Source organism: Colias eurytheme, chromosome 12 (assembly GCF_061535395.1).
Source record: "Colias eurytheme isolate Ceu_HAF_F1 chromosome 12, ilColEury1 Martin Lab GWU primary, whole genome shotgun sequence".
Lineage (NCBI taxonomy): Eukaryota > Metazoa > Arthropoda > Insecta > Lepidoptera > Pieridae > Colias > Colias eurytheme.
The window spans coordinates 2,466,630-2,487,825 of NC_142991.1; the positions used below are offsets into that span (position 1 = coordinate 2,466,630).

At 33.7% G+C, this 21,196-nt stretch overlaps 1 protein-coding gene across 1 annotated transcript; it reads left to right on the forward strand.

Annotated features, from left to right (window-relative positions):
• The first annotated feature begins 19,439 nt into the window (after positions 1-19,439).
• Positions 19,440-20,870, forward strand: LOC149903832 (vanin-like protein 1). The gene has a single exon (XM_090108040.1). The coding sequence runs from the start codon at positions 19,467-19,469 to the stop codon at positions 20,841-20,843; it is 1,377 nt and encodes a 458-aa protein (XP_089964166.1). The 5' UTR covers positions 19,440-19,466; the 3' UTR covers positions 20,844-20,870.
• Positions 20,871-21,196: the final 326 nt, after the last annotated feature.

Here is a 21,196-nt window from a genome sequence, read left to right on the forward strand (position 1 = left end):
GAATATAATAGTATCGTGGTATACATAATATAATAGTCAGAATACAAGTGAGAGACTTTGGCATTCCAAGTATTGCGTATATATTATATTTGACCACCAGTTTCTAAAATAATACTAGGCCAGTTTCTAGGTAAATGTTAAAATATGTAATGACGTTTCAAAAGTTCTTCTAGAAGAAGTCTATTTGAATAAATAAATGTTTGAGTTTGAAAATAAGAGTACCTATAATGTAATATTCACGCAATTTACATAAACGGTAGCAAACTTAACCTGATTCAACTATATTAAATCTCCAGCAGTTTCACAATTTCACAAGATGCAAAAAGCAAATGCAAAACCAGTTCATCATTCATTAATTAACCTATAAATACTGTAGTATTTAGATTATTGCATCACCTTAATTGGACATTTTAATTGTATTGACATCGCGTGTTCCAAACAGGCCCTCAGCATCTATAAATCTTATAAAATGCATTCAATTAATGTTTTTCCTCTCGTTTGAAATGACGTCATAATTTAATGGTAATTAATTTAGAAATGCATGTATAATTGAGCTGATGCAATATAGATAATAATACATTGTAATGCTACGGGAACAATGGTAGGAATCTAAAATATGAGATACAATTTTAATGTTAATAAATTCATAGATTCTATGTTATTATTTATTGATACGATTTGACATCATTATCATTGTTGTAATTCACGTTAAACAAATGCAAGTGTTACATTTCATCAAAATATTTGTGAGTAGGTACATATTTGATTCTTGGACATGGTGGTGTCTCAGCGATAATTTTCTACAGTGATTAAAGAGTGTAGCAAAAAAGTGTAGATTAAGTCATATTTCCATTTCAATATTTGCACGCTGCTAACTCTGTTTAATAAATTAATTTTTACCCATGTTCTCTGGTTCTCTGAAACAAACACAACTCTGAATCAACTTCATCGAAACTCAAAGTTCATCGAAATCTATCTATTAATTACTGTCAAGTACACGTAAAATAAAACTCAAAAATCTAAAAACTCGTCACAGTCATCGAGTAAAAAATATAGCAAGGTGTAGGTACCTACATCCTACTTAATATTATAAATGCGAAAGTTTATGAGGATGCATGTATGTGTATCACACACTGGTACGGGAAAACAATACATAAAACTTAAAATTATTTTTTTCCATCTTAAATTATAAATAACTATAAGCAAAAAATACGAAAAAAAATAAAACCGTATTTTTACGCTACAACAATGCTTTTCAGTAGCAATCTTTAATATCTAAATCCTACTAATATTATAAATGCGAAAGTTTGTGAGGATGTGTGTGTGTTTGTTACTCTTTATCGCAAATACTACTGAATTGATTACAATAAAATATAGCACACATATAGAGGGTAATTTGGATAGGTTTTATCCCGGAAATCCCTCGGGAACGGGAACTATGCGGGTTTTCCTTCGAAAACGCGAGCGAAGCCGCGGGCGGAAAGCTAGTACTGTATATATTGTATACAGTGTAAATAGTGACCTTTCTCTTGCTTCCTTATACTGTGCTCTTACACTTCCATGATCAATATGAAGAAGGGTCAAATACTTAGCAAAAAACCCTACTCAATTAAGTTTAAGTTTATTTATTACTAGCTTTCCGCCCGCGGCTTCGCCCGCTTTATCTAAAACATAATAAATTATATACTAAAACCTTCCTCTTGAATCACTCTATCTATTAAAAAAACCGCATCAAAATCCGTTGCGTAGTTTTAAAGATTTAAGCATACATAGGGACATAGGAGGAGAGAAAGCGACTTTGTTTTATGTATGTTTATTACACAAAATTACATAACAGTTACTAACTTCCCGGTTCGACGTCATTAATTAAGGCATAAAAACGAGCGTATAATTGTTTATAAAATATTGAATAATGTTGCTTCTGCAACATTGTTGCTAGCACGTGTAGCTTGTTGCAAATTAATGAGCAGAATTAAAGTGGAGGTTAAGTTTGTTTGTTTGTGTGTCTGGAGCTACTGAATTGATGGTTAGTGTTTAGTTATGTTGTCATATAATAGAGAGATTAATTTCACTGTATGTATGTGCGTCTGACTAGGTACTGAATTGATTGATTAAGTTCGTATTTTGCCATACAATATAGATATATATTTGTTTGTTTGTGTGAAACTACTGAATTGATGGTCAATAATCATTTTGTCGAATAATAAAAAGCACCTTGAATTTTGCAGTTTATTTCTTACTTAATAATTAAAACAAGGACGTACCTATTGGTAGTTATTTACAAAGTAATAATCATATTTATTTTTTTACGTAGAGTTATGGAAAATTAAAAGCTTAGAAAACAAAGAAGAACAATAATGTATTTAGTGAATATAGATAAACATAAAAATAATAAAGTATAACTACATACACAAATATGAAAAGAAAACAATAATTCAAAGTTTTACGGAAGTAATTAGGTTTTAGAAATTGAATCCATGAGGCAATTCATTCTTTTAAAGTTCGTCAAAAACACTGGATTACATATAAATATGTTTTTTTCCTTAATAAATTCAATGTTAACTAATTATTTATAAATTAGCTTAGCTTTCCGCCCGCGGTGACGTTTGCGTGCATTTCACATTATCGCGTGACAGCCATTTCCTAGAAAAAAATCTGATTCCTTATTACCTCTTTCAAGTACGTACTTATTGTTTATACAATATCTAACCTATCTTTATCCAAAATTCATCAAAATTGGTTCAGCAGTTAATAACGAATACAATTAAATACCAGGATTTAAATTGTTAAATACCATTTGAACGAATCTGTCACCAAAATTCATCAAAATCGTTTCAGCAATTTTGGTTAAACGAATAAGCATACTTTTAGGTTTAAATACTAAATTGTACCATGACTTGCTATTATGATTAATTCACACATCCTGCTATTCGATCAACTAGTTAACGAAACATTGCTATGATGACGATGTTTTTTCAATGTGTATATTGGTTGTTAAAATATTTACTGAAATATTTTTCGAATAGAGTAGGTAGGTACTCCCCCCGGTTAAGAGGAAAACAATAGCATGGAAGAAGATGGAAAATCAGAAAGAAAATAAACTTGTAAGTATAAAAAATACAGAGAATGTAGAGTTCTTGTGATTGTTTGTTTGAATGATTTTACCTCAGGAACTTCTAATTATTTTCGTGATGGATTTTCCATTTATAAAGAATGGTGAAGTTAAGCTATATAGGTAATATCATATCAGTCTATAATTTACGACATCAATGAAACTGATAAAATACTTCTTTTGAGGGTACTATCAACCTGGATAAACTAGATTTCATATAACATTTGAAAATTTCCCAGCTAAAAATTAATTAAATATTGCACATCCCTATTACGTTAATGTAAAGCTCGGTACACACTCCCCGCATAATATTTAAATGCATCCAATAATCGGCCGCTATCAGCGCAGCTTAACCAAGATTACCGCGTCCATCAAACTGTCAATCTGCTTCCAGTTAAAATGGATCGAGGCCTAGTGTACACGTAGCTTTAAATTCCAATTAGTTAATATATTGCTTATAAAGATTTATGAGGGGAAAAACAGCTCTTACTGGATTCTAATTAGATTAAAATAATTATAGGTAAATAAATTTGTTTGTTGTTGTGCATTTAGGAGTATTTTTTTCTCGTATGTCCATATTTTTAAACATAACATATCTTAGGCAATTGTGAGTAAAATAAATCTTAGTTTAAAAAGTTTTCCTATAAAATATTAACAAAATATTACTAGTGTGCCTTCAGCTTTAAATGAAAATCCTATATCAAATGATACAGCAACTCCAGACGTCGCAACTATAACGAGTTAGATATGTGCTGATTAATTGTAAATTTACTATTTAATGCTGATACATTTTAAAAGATTATTTTCTTGGGACAAATAAAAAAGAAGTAAAAAGTGTAGATAGTAGCAACTAGCAAGAACAAAAATAAATATATTAGTACGATTTCTAATTAGATGCGTTTCTTAAATGATTAGAAATATCTAATTAGAAATAGTACGACCATTTTAACTAAGAATGTTAATTTTAATATCAGAAACGGATACTGTCATCTTATTTCATAATTGTTTAATATTTCGCTGAAATATGCCTGGTATGTATACGTTTGAAAACTACTTATGAAATTTATGAATTATCCGCCCATTATACAACAATAAATTCCTTAAATATCACCGTTTAATTACAATAAAGTGCCTAAGTAAATCTTAAACTGAACTAAATATCTTATAATTTACATAGTTGTCTTTTCGATCAATTTGTAAGTTTGCGGTATTCAGATTATAATCAAATCGGACTTCATTCCAATTGTCTATGGCTAGAAAGCCCGAATTCTTGTTAAGGCCTTGTCAAACATACATAAAGGTACGGCTACATGGTGCTAGTAGTATTTAAGAATTAGGAAAGCGGCGTCTGCACAGAATTTAGAGAAGTTTTTTCTGTATAAAGTTGATAGGCTACGTCATCACAAAGTTATCTCAAAGTTTTGTAAAAATTAGTAAAGACCCACACAATAAATGAGATCCTGGAAAGTTTTGTATACTCAAATTGTTTACACGAGAGCCACTTCTCGTGAACATGAAGTAGCAAGGATTAAGCATGTGTAAATTATTGTGTACTAGGTTTCGCGCAGTCAAAGAAAAACCCGCATAGTTCCAATTCCCGTGGGATTTCCGGGATTGCGTCATTTTCCCGGGATAAAAAGTAGCCTATGTCCTTTCTCGGGTATCAAAATATCTCCATACTAAATTTCATTAAAATTGGTTCAGTAGTTTAGGCGTGATTGAGTAACAGACAGACAGAGTTACTTTCGCATTTATAATATTAAGTATGGATTAATGGAATGAAATTGCCAATTTAAATTCATTCAAAATATGACTGTAGATTTATACTTAATAATAAGCAGCTGTAGCAATCATCACATTCAAAGTAATACTCTTATACCCCCCATCAATTGCTCTACATTATAATAATACATCAAAGTAAATACTCCAGCTAACTAGCAAATTAACTTACAATACAATAAAACAATATTCTAAAAACAATGCTCTACATAATACAAAACGCAACCGGAATACAACGCTATATAGCGGCCTTAAACAAATCACAAAATCACCTTGTTAGCTGTAACAAAGTGACGAATGCAACTGGTCGCTTGCAAAATGAACAATAATTCAACTTACTATTTATGGTATTTGTTACAATGAAATGCCCCGTTAAATGTTGTACGTGTAATTGCCTTCCTGCTACGATTAACTAGTATCTATTCGAAGGGTAAATTAAATGACACTCCAAATATGACGATACGGGTGACAGATGACAGCTATGGTAATATGTTATCTGTCAGATGTATGACATGTCTGGTTACGCAAGCGACGTGTGAAGGTTTGCGGAATAGAAGCGTAAAGCGCGTCACACACGGTGAAGATACGCCATCCTGTTACAAATGACGCGAAATTTTGTGGGTCATTTGTAACAGGATGGCGGTTCTACAGGAGTCTTAGTACGCAATGACAAAAAGAAAAATGATGGTCCGAACGCTGATACCGGATGCGTTAAGATACTGTAATATAAAATATAACAGTATCTTAAGATAAAATATTATAGTATCTTCACCGTGTGTGACGCGCTTTAGGATTTAATAGGTAGGCATTGTTGGTCATAAACCTTAAAGATTGTTGTACCATCACAATTTATTAGATAGTTAAACCATAGATTAGTAAATGCCTAGTTACTACGTTCAATTGAAGATAGACAGTATTAATAAGTAGGCATACTTATTGGGGTAATGGTAAAAAAGGTTATTTTAAATTGTCAGCGCTAACAGTATTCCCAACACTATGTCCAGGTACGAATAATTTCTATAAACATAGACCATTCATTTTGTCACATACTTTAAAGCATACGAAATTTCAATTTATCACCTAGTCTTCTCCTGACCCTTAACAATAAATAAAGTCAGTCTGCAAATGAGTGTTACCTACTGTACAGTTACCTACATCCAGTGAATTACAATTAAAATAATTTCCAGTAGTTAACAATTACCAATGTGTTGTAGGATTTGGTACCGTTAATTTTGTTGGCATAAGCGGACCTTATACGGAAACTATGGTAGACACAACACTGTTTCTAATTGGCCATTTTGTCAGATTGTTTGTATTCAATTTAGTAGCTTTCTACGTGTGCCATAGATACTGGGTAATCTGTATAGACTGTTAGACTGTTTCGACTAATTGTCTTTGTTCTGTTCATGTACTTAAAATTGTCTGTGGTCTTCAATTCCCTGAAAAATAGTTTGTCCTTCTCTTTAACATTTATTTATTCCGACACGAGTTTGATTAGAACAATATCGTTAATAGCACTAATTACAAAATAATACTAAACATTAAACAATATTAACTATTTCCTCAAAGCCTTTCGATCATATAAAGATACTATAGTTTAAAAAAAAATTGTCTATTTCTAGGCATGAGAATGGGTTCCATAGACATTCAGACATTCGCCTGGTTCTGAAATAAAAAAGCCAGGCCAGTTTTTTCTATATCTGCATGCTAAATTTCTTCCCAAATTATTTAGTCCTTCGAGTATTAGAAGACTCAATTTGTTATTGTTAAAATCATTCATCTATTACATTACCCAGTAGCATTTTTGGCTACTATTATTATTGCCAAATCCTTCAAGGCCATAATAAAATACCCTACTGCTTTCGAACAAGACTTAAGAAACACGAGCTCGTTCAAACGAACAGGAATGACAATATAATGCATTCCTTGCAACCGGTTAATAGAGATATTGTTTGAAGTCGCTGTTTGAATTATAATTGGTTATGTATACAGCTATATCTATGTAAAAACGAGTATTGTAGTTCTACGTATCGCGATGTTATATGACTAGCTGTGCCGGGCGAACCCGAGGGAAAAAGTAAGTATTTCTATAGCTCATGTGTTCTTACAATACATAAGCTACATCCCTGCCAAGTATCATTAAAATCCGTTAGGTGGTTTTCTCGTAAAAAAGTAACCCTCATATATGCTAATATAATAACATGAAGCTTAAACTATAATATTTTGTAGAGCATTGTTTCCAAGTAACTTTAAATCTACCTATCTTACAATTACTTAGTTTCTGAATATATTGGACATAATAATTTGCCTGAAGTAAATAAATAAATAAAAAATATAAATCGATTAAAACGACTGTATACATTATGCTACACGTGTATCTCGGGTGGTCGTGTTTTATCTAAACATCATAATTTAATTAAATATAAGGATAATGTAATATTTTAATGTGTGTAATTATGTAGTTAACATGTCACAATATGCAGTTATGCATACCAACGTAAAATCCACTAATATTATAAATGCGAAAGTAACTCTGTCTGTCTGTCTGTTACTCAATCACGCCTAAACTACTGAACCAATTTTCATGAAATTTGGTATGGAGATATTTTGATAGCCGAGAAAGGACATAGGCTACTTTTTATCCCGGGAGAATGACGCAATCCGGGAAATCCCACGGGAACGGGAACTATGCGGGTTTTTCTTTGACTGCGCGGGCGAAGCCGCGGGCGGAAAGCTAGTATTGAATAAATTGGCAATTTCAGTACAACGACGTAGTATATTAACTCATTTTATTCATTTGTTAATGTTCTTGCTATTTATAGACTAGCAGTCGCCCCGTCTCCTTCTGTGTTGAATCTGGAAAAAAAGCCTTTAATTTTTAAAATTGGTTTAGTTTTGACCTAATACTGTAAACATTAAATCGTACTCTATTTACCTATGTATTAATTTTTATCCAAAATTGTTTCATTTATCAAATTCGAAAATGCATCGAATAGACAGTAACTTTGATTTTATACGTATAATTCAATTGAAAAAGTTTACTGGTCAATCGTATATAAAATTTTGGTTCCATGAATGTTTATTTATAACCCTATAAGAATCCTATAAGCTATAAAATACACATTTTTGTATTCTTATTGGACTAATAATACTGTTAACAGCGAAAAATGGGATTGGCTATCTAAATAGGATTGTTGGAGAAATTTATTTTACTATTGATGCCAAGTTTTTAATATCGATTTAATACATGAAGGTCGCTTTTTAACACGCTTTTAAGCTTCATTTAAAGTAATAAGGAACTATGAGAGCTATTTATATTACGCTAGTTTTATTAGAAGGACACTAACGACTTTTGCATTATGTACTTATTCATGCTCACATCCTTTGAAGTTTATAGACATGACACCATTAATAATAGCATATAATTGTATTACAATCAACCTTGATTACAAAGCTTTATTGTAGGTGGTAGCAATGATCAATTGCACATTAGACGTAATTTACTCCTTGAAGTGCCGCGGTGTAGGTCTCATGGTTATTGTATTATTATAATAATATTGTTACAACCAACGCATTCACTTATATGGTATTTGTAATTATTTTAGTACTAGATTTTATACACCCTCGATGGTGCAGTGGTTGCGTGAGCGTAGAGCCGAGTCCTGGCTTCGATTCCCGCTTAGGGCTAATAGTCTGACAGGACACAATACCTAACTACTTGCCTACGAAAAACGAAGAATTATAAAAATAAAGTAGATAATGTTTAATTTTAAAACAACAATGATTAGTGTTTGTCTAAAGTAGATAGCGCGTTTGTTTATGGTGCCTAAATCTCCAAATCCAAATCAAATCTCCAAAAATATTGATTATTAAATTATGTACATGCATTAATTAAAACAATAGATGGATACCTACCTATAAAATAAGGTACATTAACAACAGAAACAGGATTAAGAGTCACAATTCGTGGAACGACCTTTTCTGGGGCGGCTATTTCGAGCTGGTGTTAAATGAATATGACCTCAATTACTGGGTTATGGACTTAATTACAACACTACATGTTTGTATCGCAGTTTAAGTGCAATTTAAACTATTTTAATCGTTAATACGAAGCGAGGCTGTTTAATTTATCCTTGTAGCAACGAAGTATCTAATAATTTTTATGCAAGGCCATTATAGAATTTTAACTGTATGTCTTTTTTGTATTTTAGCAAGTTTGCAAGTACAAGCTTCTATAAAAGTTTGGACCATAATGCACCACGATGGCCAAGTGAGTATTGGCAGATGGCACTTGTCGTCGAACTTTTTATTGTAGGACATGCTGTTTTCTCAAGATTTTCCCTTCAGTATATGGAGCAGTGATTATGTTTACAATGTGCAGATAAATTGAAAAATGAATTAGAATATTGCCTGCTCGCCAAGTTTCGAACCCACGACTTTTGATAGAAGTCTGATGTCTTAACCACTGAGCTAGCTGCCACTGCATTTGTATACTGTGTGTAACTAACCGATAAAAAATAGATTACTTAATATCTTTATAAATTTGCTTCTACCCTGAATATTATCTTTAAACTATACACGCTTATAACCTTGAAAACGTAGTAATCTCGTCAATATAATAAGTACACACAGCGGAATTCCATTAATTCTATACTATTACAAATAACTTCCATATTAAAGGCTGTATTTATATATACGACCTTAAATGTATAGATATAGAGTTGAATATGTTATGGCCGAATTACAAAATTATTGTTTCGAATCTATTATTTTCATTACATTGCAAATCGTATTGTTGTGGACATAATAATTAAATACTATAGCTTTTAAATTACTATGGTTTATGGTAATTTACTCTGTATACATTTGAGAAATATTTTTTTAGTAGCTGTGCCCCGCGGTTTTACCCGCATTGCTCCGCTCCTATTACTCGAAGCGTGATGATATAAAGCCATCCACGATTAATGGGCTATCTATATCAAACACCGAAAGAATTTATCAAATCGGACCAGGAGTTCCTGAGATTAGCGCGTTCAAACAAGCAAACAAACAACCTCTTCAGCTTTATTATAATTATTAAGTATAGATACCTAACTGAAAAAATAAATAAAAAAGACAACGTCGGATAACTTACTAGTACATTGTATATTTAAAAATATACGCCAGGATGCTATATTATAGCTATTTCAATGAAAAACTAGATTTAAACAAAAAGAGAATTATTGTAATTTATCCTTACATTTTAAACGTCAGTAATAAATATTAATTAGCAAGGTAATGCGTTGAGTAGCGGTGTTCCAACAGGTCATAAAGAATAGATTCCAAGGTATCCGGTCAAAAAGATGTTTTACCAAATTTGGATGGCACACTTCTATTGCTGATTCGCTTTTTGTTACTGGGTAAGATTGACTCGTTTATAGATTGTGAGTTCCGTAAAAATTCCGTAGGACCTAATTTTAGGGTGTGTTGAATTGAATCTTATTATTTGTTGCTTTTACATTTTTTTATTAAAATGCATGACATTAAAAAATCTCAGAAGTAAATGGTAGGTATTTTGATCTTTTTGTCAGCAGCCTAATTTACTTCGTATTTTAGCACAATTTGTATTATAAAGCATGAACATTACCTATTCATATCTGTAAAACTATAAATGATAAAAAACTAGTGAATGTATGTGGTTGTATTTGCCCTCTTGACTCAGGAACAACAGGGAGTGTCCACAGGAGACTTCAATATAGTATTCGTAAACATAATATAACACGCAATTCTTTATCAAATCTACTTAAAAAAAAATTCTTGGACTCAAAAAGTTTATGAATCTCCACAGACTGAAAGAGGAACTCTAAAAGTGGTGAATCCTTCCAAGTCAGGAAGCAATAATTTACATTTTATCCTAGTAAGAAATGCGGATCACAGCTCAAGTGGTTTTTATAACACATTCTTACATACGGCTAAGTTCCGAGATTTTCTTAAGTAGGACTGGCATGCAGCTCCTATGTACTAATTTAAACACCCGTCTTTCTTTTCAAGTCTTGCGACTGTATAAGTATTGAATCATGTTTACAAAAATTGCATATTTTTTAATTGCAAAAATGTTTTATTTAAAACAATAAGATAAAAATTATTAAACGTGAGTGTGAAACAGCAATATCACATTATAAAAAAATAAATAAAAAGTAACAATTAATTTAAGACAGCTCATAGATTTATATTGAGAGTAATTTTTGGTTCCAGTAATCCGCCTGATACCTTGAACCGGCTTAGGGCGCCCCCTATCGGCGCCGCCAGCTCAACTCGCAAATAAAATGCTAATTCACATACTAAATCTCATTTCATTAAATACAAATTGTGTTTTACATTTATATGTAATGAGTGATAAAAATATGTTCTTATTAAATGTATTTTATGTATAAAATTTGAATGAATTGTAATGAATTTAATTGGACTTAAATATTAAGCACTTGGACATTCAAAATATTATTATATTAAAATTTAAAATTATTATTATTACTTATATAAAAAATTCGTTTAAAATTATATATTATTTTTCAGCAAATTGACATATTGAATTTAACATAATGTAATGTTGTATTTTCCTGTTATTGAAGGTGCAGTAACCATATTGTATTCAATTGTAAGCTATGTAAAATAATATAGACTGTATCCTTTGTTGGAAAATCTTAAATATAAATAAATAAATAAATACCAATCTTTTGTTGGTGTTTACATTGGTCATTACAAGTAATATTTAAAAAAATATAAGTTTCACACAAACGTACAAACACAATGATTTTTACAGCACTTTTCTTAACGCCACCTATCTTCAGTGGAGAAAGTAGGAACTAAATTTCACAAATTTCATCCCAGTGCTGCCATCCTGAGGGAGAAAGTTAGAAAGTTTAAACTTGGGAACGAACCCTTTTTTCGCGTGTTGTAAAAGTTCCGCTACTCGCTGCCAGGTGGCGCTTTCGACTTCGTGCAGTTTGCATGTGTGCGTGACAGAAAGAGATCGCAAATGAAAAATAAAAAAGGAGTAAAATAGACAGCAATATGGTTATACAAAGGCGTGGTTACATGCATGCAAACGATTTTTTTTATCGCAAAAATGGCCGGAACTTTGCACATGTAGCTTGGGATCATAAAGTCGCAAGTACATTTTAAATATTTAGATCTGAACTTTATTGGTTGGGTTCAAGGTCGAAATTAAATTCCTTCATAGTGTAACTAATGTTTTGGTACTGAGTACGGCAAAATAATTGGCGTCACCGGCGTCGCGGCGTGTCTAGAGAGAGAAAGTATTACGCATCTAACATAGCGCTAGAAGAGAGCCTACGGCCGACCGTTATAAGAAAGGGGACGGTGAATCAGCGAACGTAGACGTTAGAAAGAGATGTCGCGAAAAAATGTTCGAAAAAAGCGATTTTCACTGAAGGTGTGCGGTGCGATAGAAATTACAGAAACATGGGCGCGGTTTAAAAAATGCTGGGGGCGCCTGCGCCCTTGTTTGTGCGAGTGCGGAAGCAAGGGGGGAAAGGGACGCTGGGCATTATGTGACGAGTTGCAGTGCACCGGCATGTCGCGAGCGATCGCTGACGCAACCCAACAAAAACAAAAACCGCTAATTATTCCGACTAATGCGTTTTATTTGTGTGCGCGTAACTTTGTAGTGATGAGCGATGATACAAAGTCCTTCGAATACAATGTGTGGTGTTTCATATAAATGATCGTGTGAAGATATTTCGGGTTGTTAGAGGTAAATATTCGGTTGGTGTACGAATAATAAATTCGTAGCCATGCGTGTGTTAAATCTACGATCAAACCAACGATTCGGCTGTTCATGACATTTCCCGCCATAAAGATATAGGTATTACCTATTTTACCACGTGAGGCAACCATGCTGGTTCCATATTAAGTAAATAAGAAAATTTCATGCAATCTATACGACATGCGACATGTTTATTTTCCACACAACACGGTACCTCGACTTTTTCTAAATTTCGTATCATCCGCGGAATAACATTCAAAAAATAATATTTCGTGTAAATAAATATTAAAACTAGTTGATAGGTATAGGTAAATACTTGTCTAAGTGGGAGTTGCATCCGAAAATTTTAAATCTAAAATAATGTTTGTTTACATAAACAGTCTCTATATCAAACTATCTATACATAGGTATCTAATATCCGAAATATAAAACATCTCATAGCTCTTAAAACAATTTAGAAGCTGCTAATGTCATAAAATATTAATTGCTATTACCTATAAGTTATAACTGACAAAAATATACCTATTGAAAATAGAGGAAAAAACAGCTTTATTAGTTTGTTATCTAGACAAGACAATTAGTCTTAGAAGATAACAAAAAATGAATTAATAGATGAGATTTATAATAGTATAATTATTTTGCACCTTACTCTAAAGTCTAAAATGACGATAGCATACCTCTTCTATTAACTACGTAAATAATGTGAAATGTATTATTAATTATTATCTAAAAAAAATAAGTGTAAAGTCAAGTTTGATTTGCGTAAGTATGGCAATAAATTCAACTTTAAGAAAATTTAAAAATGTGTATTAACTAGGTATTTTTCGAAACGTTAACATTCAAAACGGTTGTTTTTGAAAACCATTTTTGAGAGAGCAAAATGTAATATAGGTATCATCTAAATTATTTTCGTTATAGATAAATAATAATTATACATGACGTAATTCGAAATGTTGGCAAATTCAACAAACTTTAACTGAAAAATAGAAGAAAGTAAGAATAATAAAGGAATTAATGCAATGATAGAGCCAAAAGTGTAGAGTCCATTTATGAATTTAGTATTTACAATAGACTATATTTCTCTTAATTTTGTTATTTTAAGATGATAATATATTTTTACAAGCCTTGTGGTTCTCTTCCTTAACACATGAGTACATAAATATATCACTATGCGATCTTTTAAGGTTATTTCTCGAATGATGAAAAATAAAACAAAATTTCATAATCCTAGTTTCATTTGCATTTAATATAAACCTACCTATAAGAATCACTTCTAGCTAGATCACATTATAAATTTAAATTGAAAATTGTTCACGAACCCAAAATAAATCATGAGAAAAAACCGCACCTGTATCGAATACACGATACAAAATTAATATCGTTTGTAATTCAATACATAATTAAGTGTAGGCCAAATCTGGTCACAATAAATCTGTTCGAAATTCGAATAATGGCTAATGTTACTATAGTCATGTATTTAAAATTTTAATCGGTTCGTGTGGGAGGGGCAGAGTTCTACCACCAGTCGAACATCCCAAACCGCTCGCAGCTAGGAACACTACGCAACTCAACACATCGACGCCCCCCGCGAATAATCCGGTAATCGTAAAAGTGTAAATGTTCAGGAAAAATAAAAAACCATTTTTCCTTAATAACTCCATTAAACAACAAGTATCAGAGACTTTTAATATCGCATATGGAAGCTAATTTTTTCAGCTATCTGGTTATTTCAACAAAATTTAAGTAGTCCCAAGGGCTTCGTTATAATTTAACTGGATTCATTTTACTATACTAGTGTAGGTCAAGCTCTGGTCAGTAATGTCACTTACGATATTGTTCGTGTAAATTTATATTTTCGACGGCAACAGTAAAATCTTGTTGCGCTAATATTCGTGTTGTTTGTTTTGTATACTGAACATTTGTAATAATCTATTATTTGGTTATTCGATTGTTGAACAGTAACGTACATTTTATTGTTATAACTATTACTGTTTATTCGAATAGTTTACTTAAGTATTATTTGATGATTATTATAGTATGTTTTATGAAATACAGGACATTTTAGTAAATGAAACAACTTTGGATTGTTTCACAAAACACGATAGTTATTATTATCATAGAAAATAGACACTGCACTGAAAACACGACTATTACACATGATTACACAGTCATGAAAATTATACTATGGTCCTATTACAGTTAAAAATGTAATCAGAATCCTCATCAGAACCTCACAGAAGGCGAATCCGCCGTGACCAGTCAGTACTTGTGTGGTGTGGTGTGTGATGTCTTTTTCGCGACTACCTTGTATACAGCAGCAGCGCTTGGGAAAAAGGGCTTCGCGACTCCGGCCGTTCTTCCTACATCGTATCTCCTGTCCCATTCGCTGATCGTATCCTGTCTCAAAATACGCTTGACGAATGAAACAGGAAATAGATCGTAACTCGACGGCCGCAATCTTGCTGCCGTTCCTATAGACCCTGAAGACGTGGCTGTTCACCACGTCGGCATAGGCATCTATCAAGCCAAACCCCAGCTCTACTTGCTCTGCCGTATGTGGGTCCGTATCGCGGGTGCCATTCGTTCCATCTCCCTGTCCCTCAACACCGCCGGGTGCGACACACTCCTCTTGATCTCATAAAGCGTCGAAGCTTCGAGTATCCTGAGTTCAAGAGGGAGAATCCCAGCCAACAGCATCGCAGAGTTCAGGGAGACAGTCCGATATGCTCTGCAGATCTTCTGGGCAAAACCCCGTTGAACGGTGTTAAGCCTCTTTTGGACCCCCATCTTTTCCGCTTTGGGTGCCCACGCTGCTGATGCATACAATATAGTCGGTTATATAACTGCGATATATATAGTCTTAACTACTTGGGGGTTAAGCCCCCAACTTACTTTAGCTGCTCTTGCTAATAGCTTATAACGGGCGATTGCCTTTTTGCAAACGCTCCCGACATGGGCGTCAGGCCGCCATCAATATAGTAAGGCCCAGTATCTTAATACTTTCGAAATATTGGATGTCCACACTCCCCATTACAAGTCGTGGCCTGACAAATTTTAATTTTCGTGTCGAGAGCAGGGCACATGTCTTGTGTGGCGCGAATTTTAGTTTATTTCTGACACCCCATTCGTCAATTTTCCTCTATGTGCAGTTTGCCTTCGTCTCTACTTCTAAAGCAGTATCTCCATCAAACACTAGCACAATGTCGTCGGCAAAAGCCTGACAAAACACATCCATCTCCTCTAACATCCACAGCAGAGGATCCAGCGAGAGGTCCCACAGGAGCGGCCCACCTATGGAACCCTGCACGCGCCCCTTGTTGGTCTCTCTACTCACTTCCACACCCGCATACCTAACTTTCACACCTCTTCCACTCAGGTATCTGCTGAGCGGATCATCCGCCTTACGTTACCCGGACACCCAACTTCGGCCAACCGCACCTTTATGGCTGGCCACCAGGCGCTGTCGAAGGCTCCCTCTATGTCTAGAGATACCACAACAGAAATCTTCTTCTCCTCCCTCTTATTTCTGATGTGGCTACCTAGTCTATAGAGGGCGTCCTCGGTGCTCCTCTGTGGCATGAAGCCATACTGATGGGGGCTTATTTTGGGCAGCAGGTAGAACCTGAGTCGGACGACCAGCATCTAATGAAGATGAAGATGAAGGTTTCGATGTGGTCTATTCTGATGCCTGCCTCGTTTATCTATCAAACTTTCATCTCTTTTAATTTTTTCTAAGGCTGTGTAAATCATTTGCTCAGTAATAGAAAGAGTGTTTAAAAAAATACCTTGCATACTTGCACTCCATAATGAAAGTAGCGGGAAATCGATTTCTTAATAAAACCCCGAATAAGCCTGTACTAGCACTTAATTAAATAATGTAGAAAACTTTTTACCTGAATAATATCGTAACAACGTTAACTGTCAAATCATATTGATATTATTTTTCGTAAAGATCTAAAACCATATTATTCGTTTCAAATACATTTTAATGTTATGTTATGGAATAAACGCGTAGTTTTTTATATCTTCGTAAATAAAGATAGAAAAATTCTGAAAAAAATTTACATGGTGTATTTTAACTTCTAGATGCCGAAAAACGCATAACATGAAGAACCCCGTAATAGGTCATTACCGGATTATTCGCGGGGGGCGTCGACATTAATGTTAATTTATGCCTGAATAATATGATGGTTTTTCTACGAGATACCAAAAGTAGTTTTGACAAATTTATAGCCCAGTTCAACCACTTTATGTCCCGAGATAAATTTAGAGCCGTTACCTACGAGTTTTATTTTTATCGATTTTGTAATATTTGCTCTAAGTTGCCCGTTCGATCGGTCATCCTTCGGCTTCGTAGCCCGTAACTCATTCGTAAACAGAGCGTCACGTGGAACCTCTTCGAAATAATCAATTAGCGATTGCTTCGACTTAAATTGATGTATGACAAAGAATCGGATTAAAAATATAGATAACGAGTCTCATAAAATTTCAAGACACGAAACGTCTACGCGCACTACTAACTACGAAACTAGCGACTAGAGCTCTATCGCTGCGCTCACGACACACATGCGTTACGCGCTTCAACTACTAATGATCGTGCATCCTTTGCTCTCGTACGGGAAAACTCGCGCTCTCACTCTATACCTACATTCCAGTGTCGTCGGTCGCGGTCCGCTCGTCACGTCCCTAGCTTTCGTATATCTAATGCATAGGAGCTAGTTTCGCGCGTCTCGTATTCAAAATAGGAACGTTAGTGATGGGAGCCGTGCAGGGGGGTGTATGTGTGCGTGCGGAGAGGCGACCCTCCCCCGCGGTGCCCCCGCTTGACGCCGACGCCAACTGAGCGTTTACACAATTCGTTGGTATGGCGCGGGCGACGCTCGCACCGCGCGCGGCGTAGCCTTCTCGTGGCGACAATCGACGCGCGAACACGTATCATCATTTGTTTTTTTTCTAAACATATGCTAAGGCCCTACGCTAATAAGAACTATCTATGAGAAGTCAACGAGGTTTTCATTTGACCGCAGTGCGAGAAGATTTTTAACGATGGATTTTAATATCAGTAACGTGATAAAAATTTTCAAATAAGAATATTTTTACAAATCGAAATTACAAATTTTGAGAACCTGTGAAGTCGCGACTTAGTGACGGCCAGTGAACTAGTGCGGAGTTTTGGGGAACAAGAAAATGTTTTCGGCGAAATCTGATTTATCTGAAAGAATGATAATTTAGAAAATCGAGGAAAATTCATCGATACATACGGTGAGTTTTTAAGATTTTACTGATTGATTTTTCTCATTTTAGTAAAAAAAATGTTTTCAGTAGATATGGAGGGCAAATAGGAAATATACAAATAAAATAAATGTATTTTTTCGTAAACATGGCTCAATAACCTAACACCACTTAGTAACAGTAATTTTGTTGATAAAAACACTCGCGGCATATTTTAATCTTGTTGCCACGACATAAAGTTAGGACCCTTATCTGTTACCAGCGAAAACCTACCTGTACTTTAAAAAATAAATAATACCTATGTTATGTAACTATTTTTCATAGGAATAAGTATATTTTTCTTGTGCTGCTATTATTTTCGAAGCGGATTTAATTTTTTCTTTAGTCGTGAGTTAACATTGCTAACACATGCCATACTAATTAGTAATTAGTAATTACATACCTATTATATTATTTTTAGATATTTAGTTTTAATAACAAGTTTAATTTAGTAGGAAGTGTATGGCTAGTTATAATTTGATTAGGTACCTACCTAACTACCTAAATAATATTTTAATTACCACTTGGACGAATACATGTCCACAACATTCGTAAATACTAAATACCTACTAAAGAAGTACGTATGATTTATAATTAAATTTAAACTTTTCAATATTCGACACGTTTTCAAAAATAGAAAACAACCAAATCATCTCAGAAATTGTGTAAACTTATTCTCTAATATTCGCTCACCTTCAAACTTATCTAATGTTTTTTATCTATTAAGTATATAAACGAAATATAAACGAATTATTATCGTCAAAATAATTTTATACATAAATTTCTCGCTTATTTCCACTTATCAGTTGCTATGTGCGGTAGAGTTGTTGAAAATAAAATACCTACCTATTTTATTATTTTTAATTTTTTTTTAACACGATTTGATAATATGCCGGGACAGATTAAATATCGTTGAAAAAATTGTTAGTCAGAACATAAAATAGACATTTAGTAGGTTTATCTGTTAAAAATATTTTTATTCTTAAAATACCTAACTATACCCATTTTCCTAATACGAACACTAAAAAAAGTTTTATCTTTATAAAATTTATAATGGATGTGACTGAGTATTTTACACGCATCTAAAATTGATACTGCCTAACTCAAAAAAAAAAAATAAAATCAACAAATACCACATACAAATTCGAATTGAATCACCATATTTAGAACAAACTTCTCTGAAAAGAAAACACGCTCGACGTCTAACCGTAGTGGTCATTTATTCCTAACCCGTGATTAGTGGTCATCAACAATATAGCTTACGCCTTGACAGATAAGTGGTATTTATGAGTTAAATCCCAAACGAGAGCTAGTATAATCACACGAATTGGTTCACCATATTCAACGATTATTAATTTATTAGAGTCGACGTACTGTAAATGCACACGTATAATTTTGTAGGAAATTGCTATGTGATTTTTGTTTTGAGTCAGGTAGGAAAGACCGACCCAAATAGGCATGAAATAGCAGTGTTAATCAATTTTGTTTTAATAAATTTTTGAACGCCGTCTGACGCCGGAGCGGTCGGTTGTTGTAAAAATGTTCTCTTGTGTGTATGTTGTGTTTGCGCTGTGTTTTGGAGCCGCTTTTAGTGGGGACGTCTACAAAGCGGCCATAGTGGATTCTACAAAACATTTTAATATTAATCATTATAAGGCATTGATACATGAGGCAGCTAAATCGGGTGCTGACATATTGGTTTTACCAGAAGAAATTTTGTCCAAAACCGACTTGGAGTCATGTGGGCCTTGTGCTAATAATTATGATGAGATAGTGAAAACAGTATCAAATGCAGCGCAGTCAGCTCGGATGTACGTCGTGACGCACGTGTATGAGAAAATTAAATGCCAAGAAGGACAGGATTTTGTTAGGAGTAATTTGGTTTTTGATAGACGTGGTGATGTTGTCTCTGTTTATAGAAAACCGTTGAACAACGCAAATTGCAATACTACGTTTTCAAACACAGCGACTTTTTCCACTGATTTTGGAGTTAAATTCGAAGTTATTATGGAAGAAGATCTCGTTGTGAAAAATGTAAAAGATATGGCATTGAAGAATTATGTGCTTTTGGGTGTTTGGGGACATGAGAATCAATTTCTATCTGCATCACACTTCGCGTCATCTTGGGCATATATTACTAAAGCTAATATAATTTCTACCAACGGCGTTCATGGCGATACTGGGAGGAGTACGAAATATGGCAACATTATAGTTAACGTACTGGAAAAGGCGGGAAATGTCCACCCACAAATCACAACCAGCCCCTCACACACAGTCTCCGAAGACTGGAGGCAGTACATCATCAGACCCTTGGACCTGGACCGGAGTACCCACGGGTATAAGGAAAGTGTGTGCCATGGACAATTCTGCTGTCAGTTCTATGTGAAGACTGCGGGTACAAAACATAACCACTTAACGTACGGTTTAGTAGCATACAACGGCTTATTCAACATAGGACGCGGTCACTTAGTGGGATCGCAGAGTTGTGCGTTGGTTGCTTGCGCGGGATTGTATAAGCGATCTTGTTTTGTACAATCAGAGAATAACTCGACAAACGTGAACTTCGAGAAAATCACAATTACTGGCAACTTCAGTAAGAACGCCGTTCCATTCCCCACATTTCTAACAACAACAGAAACAACAATCAACAACTTTGATTTTGAACAACAACTTACACAAAAACATAAGCAGGTAACTGCAGAAATTTATAATTTAAATAACTTATTACGATTCGGTATTTTCAGTCGAGAATATGAAAGTGATATTGTTTCGGAAAATAGTAAAAATTCGTCGGAAAATCTGGATTTTTCCAATTATATTTCAAGTGAAAATGTTCAAGAATTTTTCGATTATGTCTGGATTCGATTGAGGATTGTTATTTTGGTCGTTTCGATATATATTTTGGAAATGATGTAAAATATAGTATTTCAATTTTAAACCATAACATGTGCTAAAAATAAAAAAAATGAATGAATCTGAAGATTCTTCTATCTCTCTTGCACTTTGGAGAATAATAGCATACTATCTCCCTCGCACTTGTTAGCCGCCAGATTCATATTATGTACATATTTGAATTGCAATTCAATAACTTTTTTACAATATTTCATGGAAAATATATTATATTATGTAAAATGTATAAACGATTGATTGGATCTTCCAAAGATTGAATGAAGTAATTTATTATAAAGTTGTTTTTGCGAAGTGCTCAACTGATAAAATTTTATATTTTTATACTTATGTCTAGAAGTCTAAGGATATAGGTTATTTTA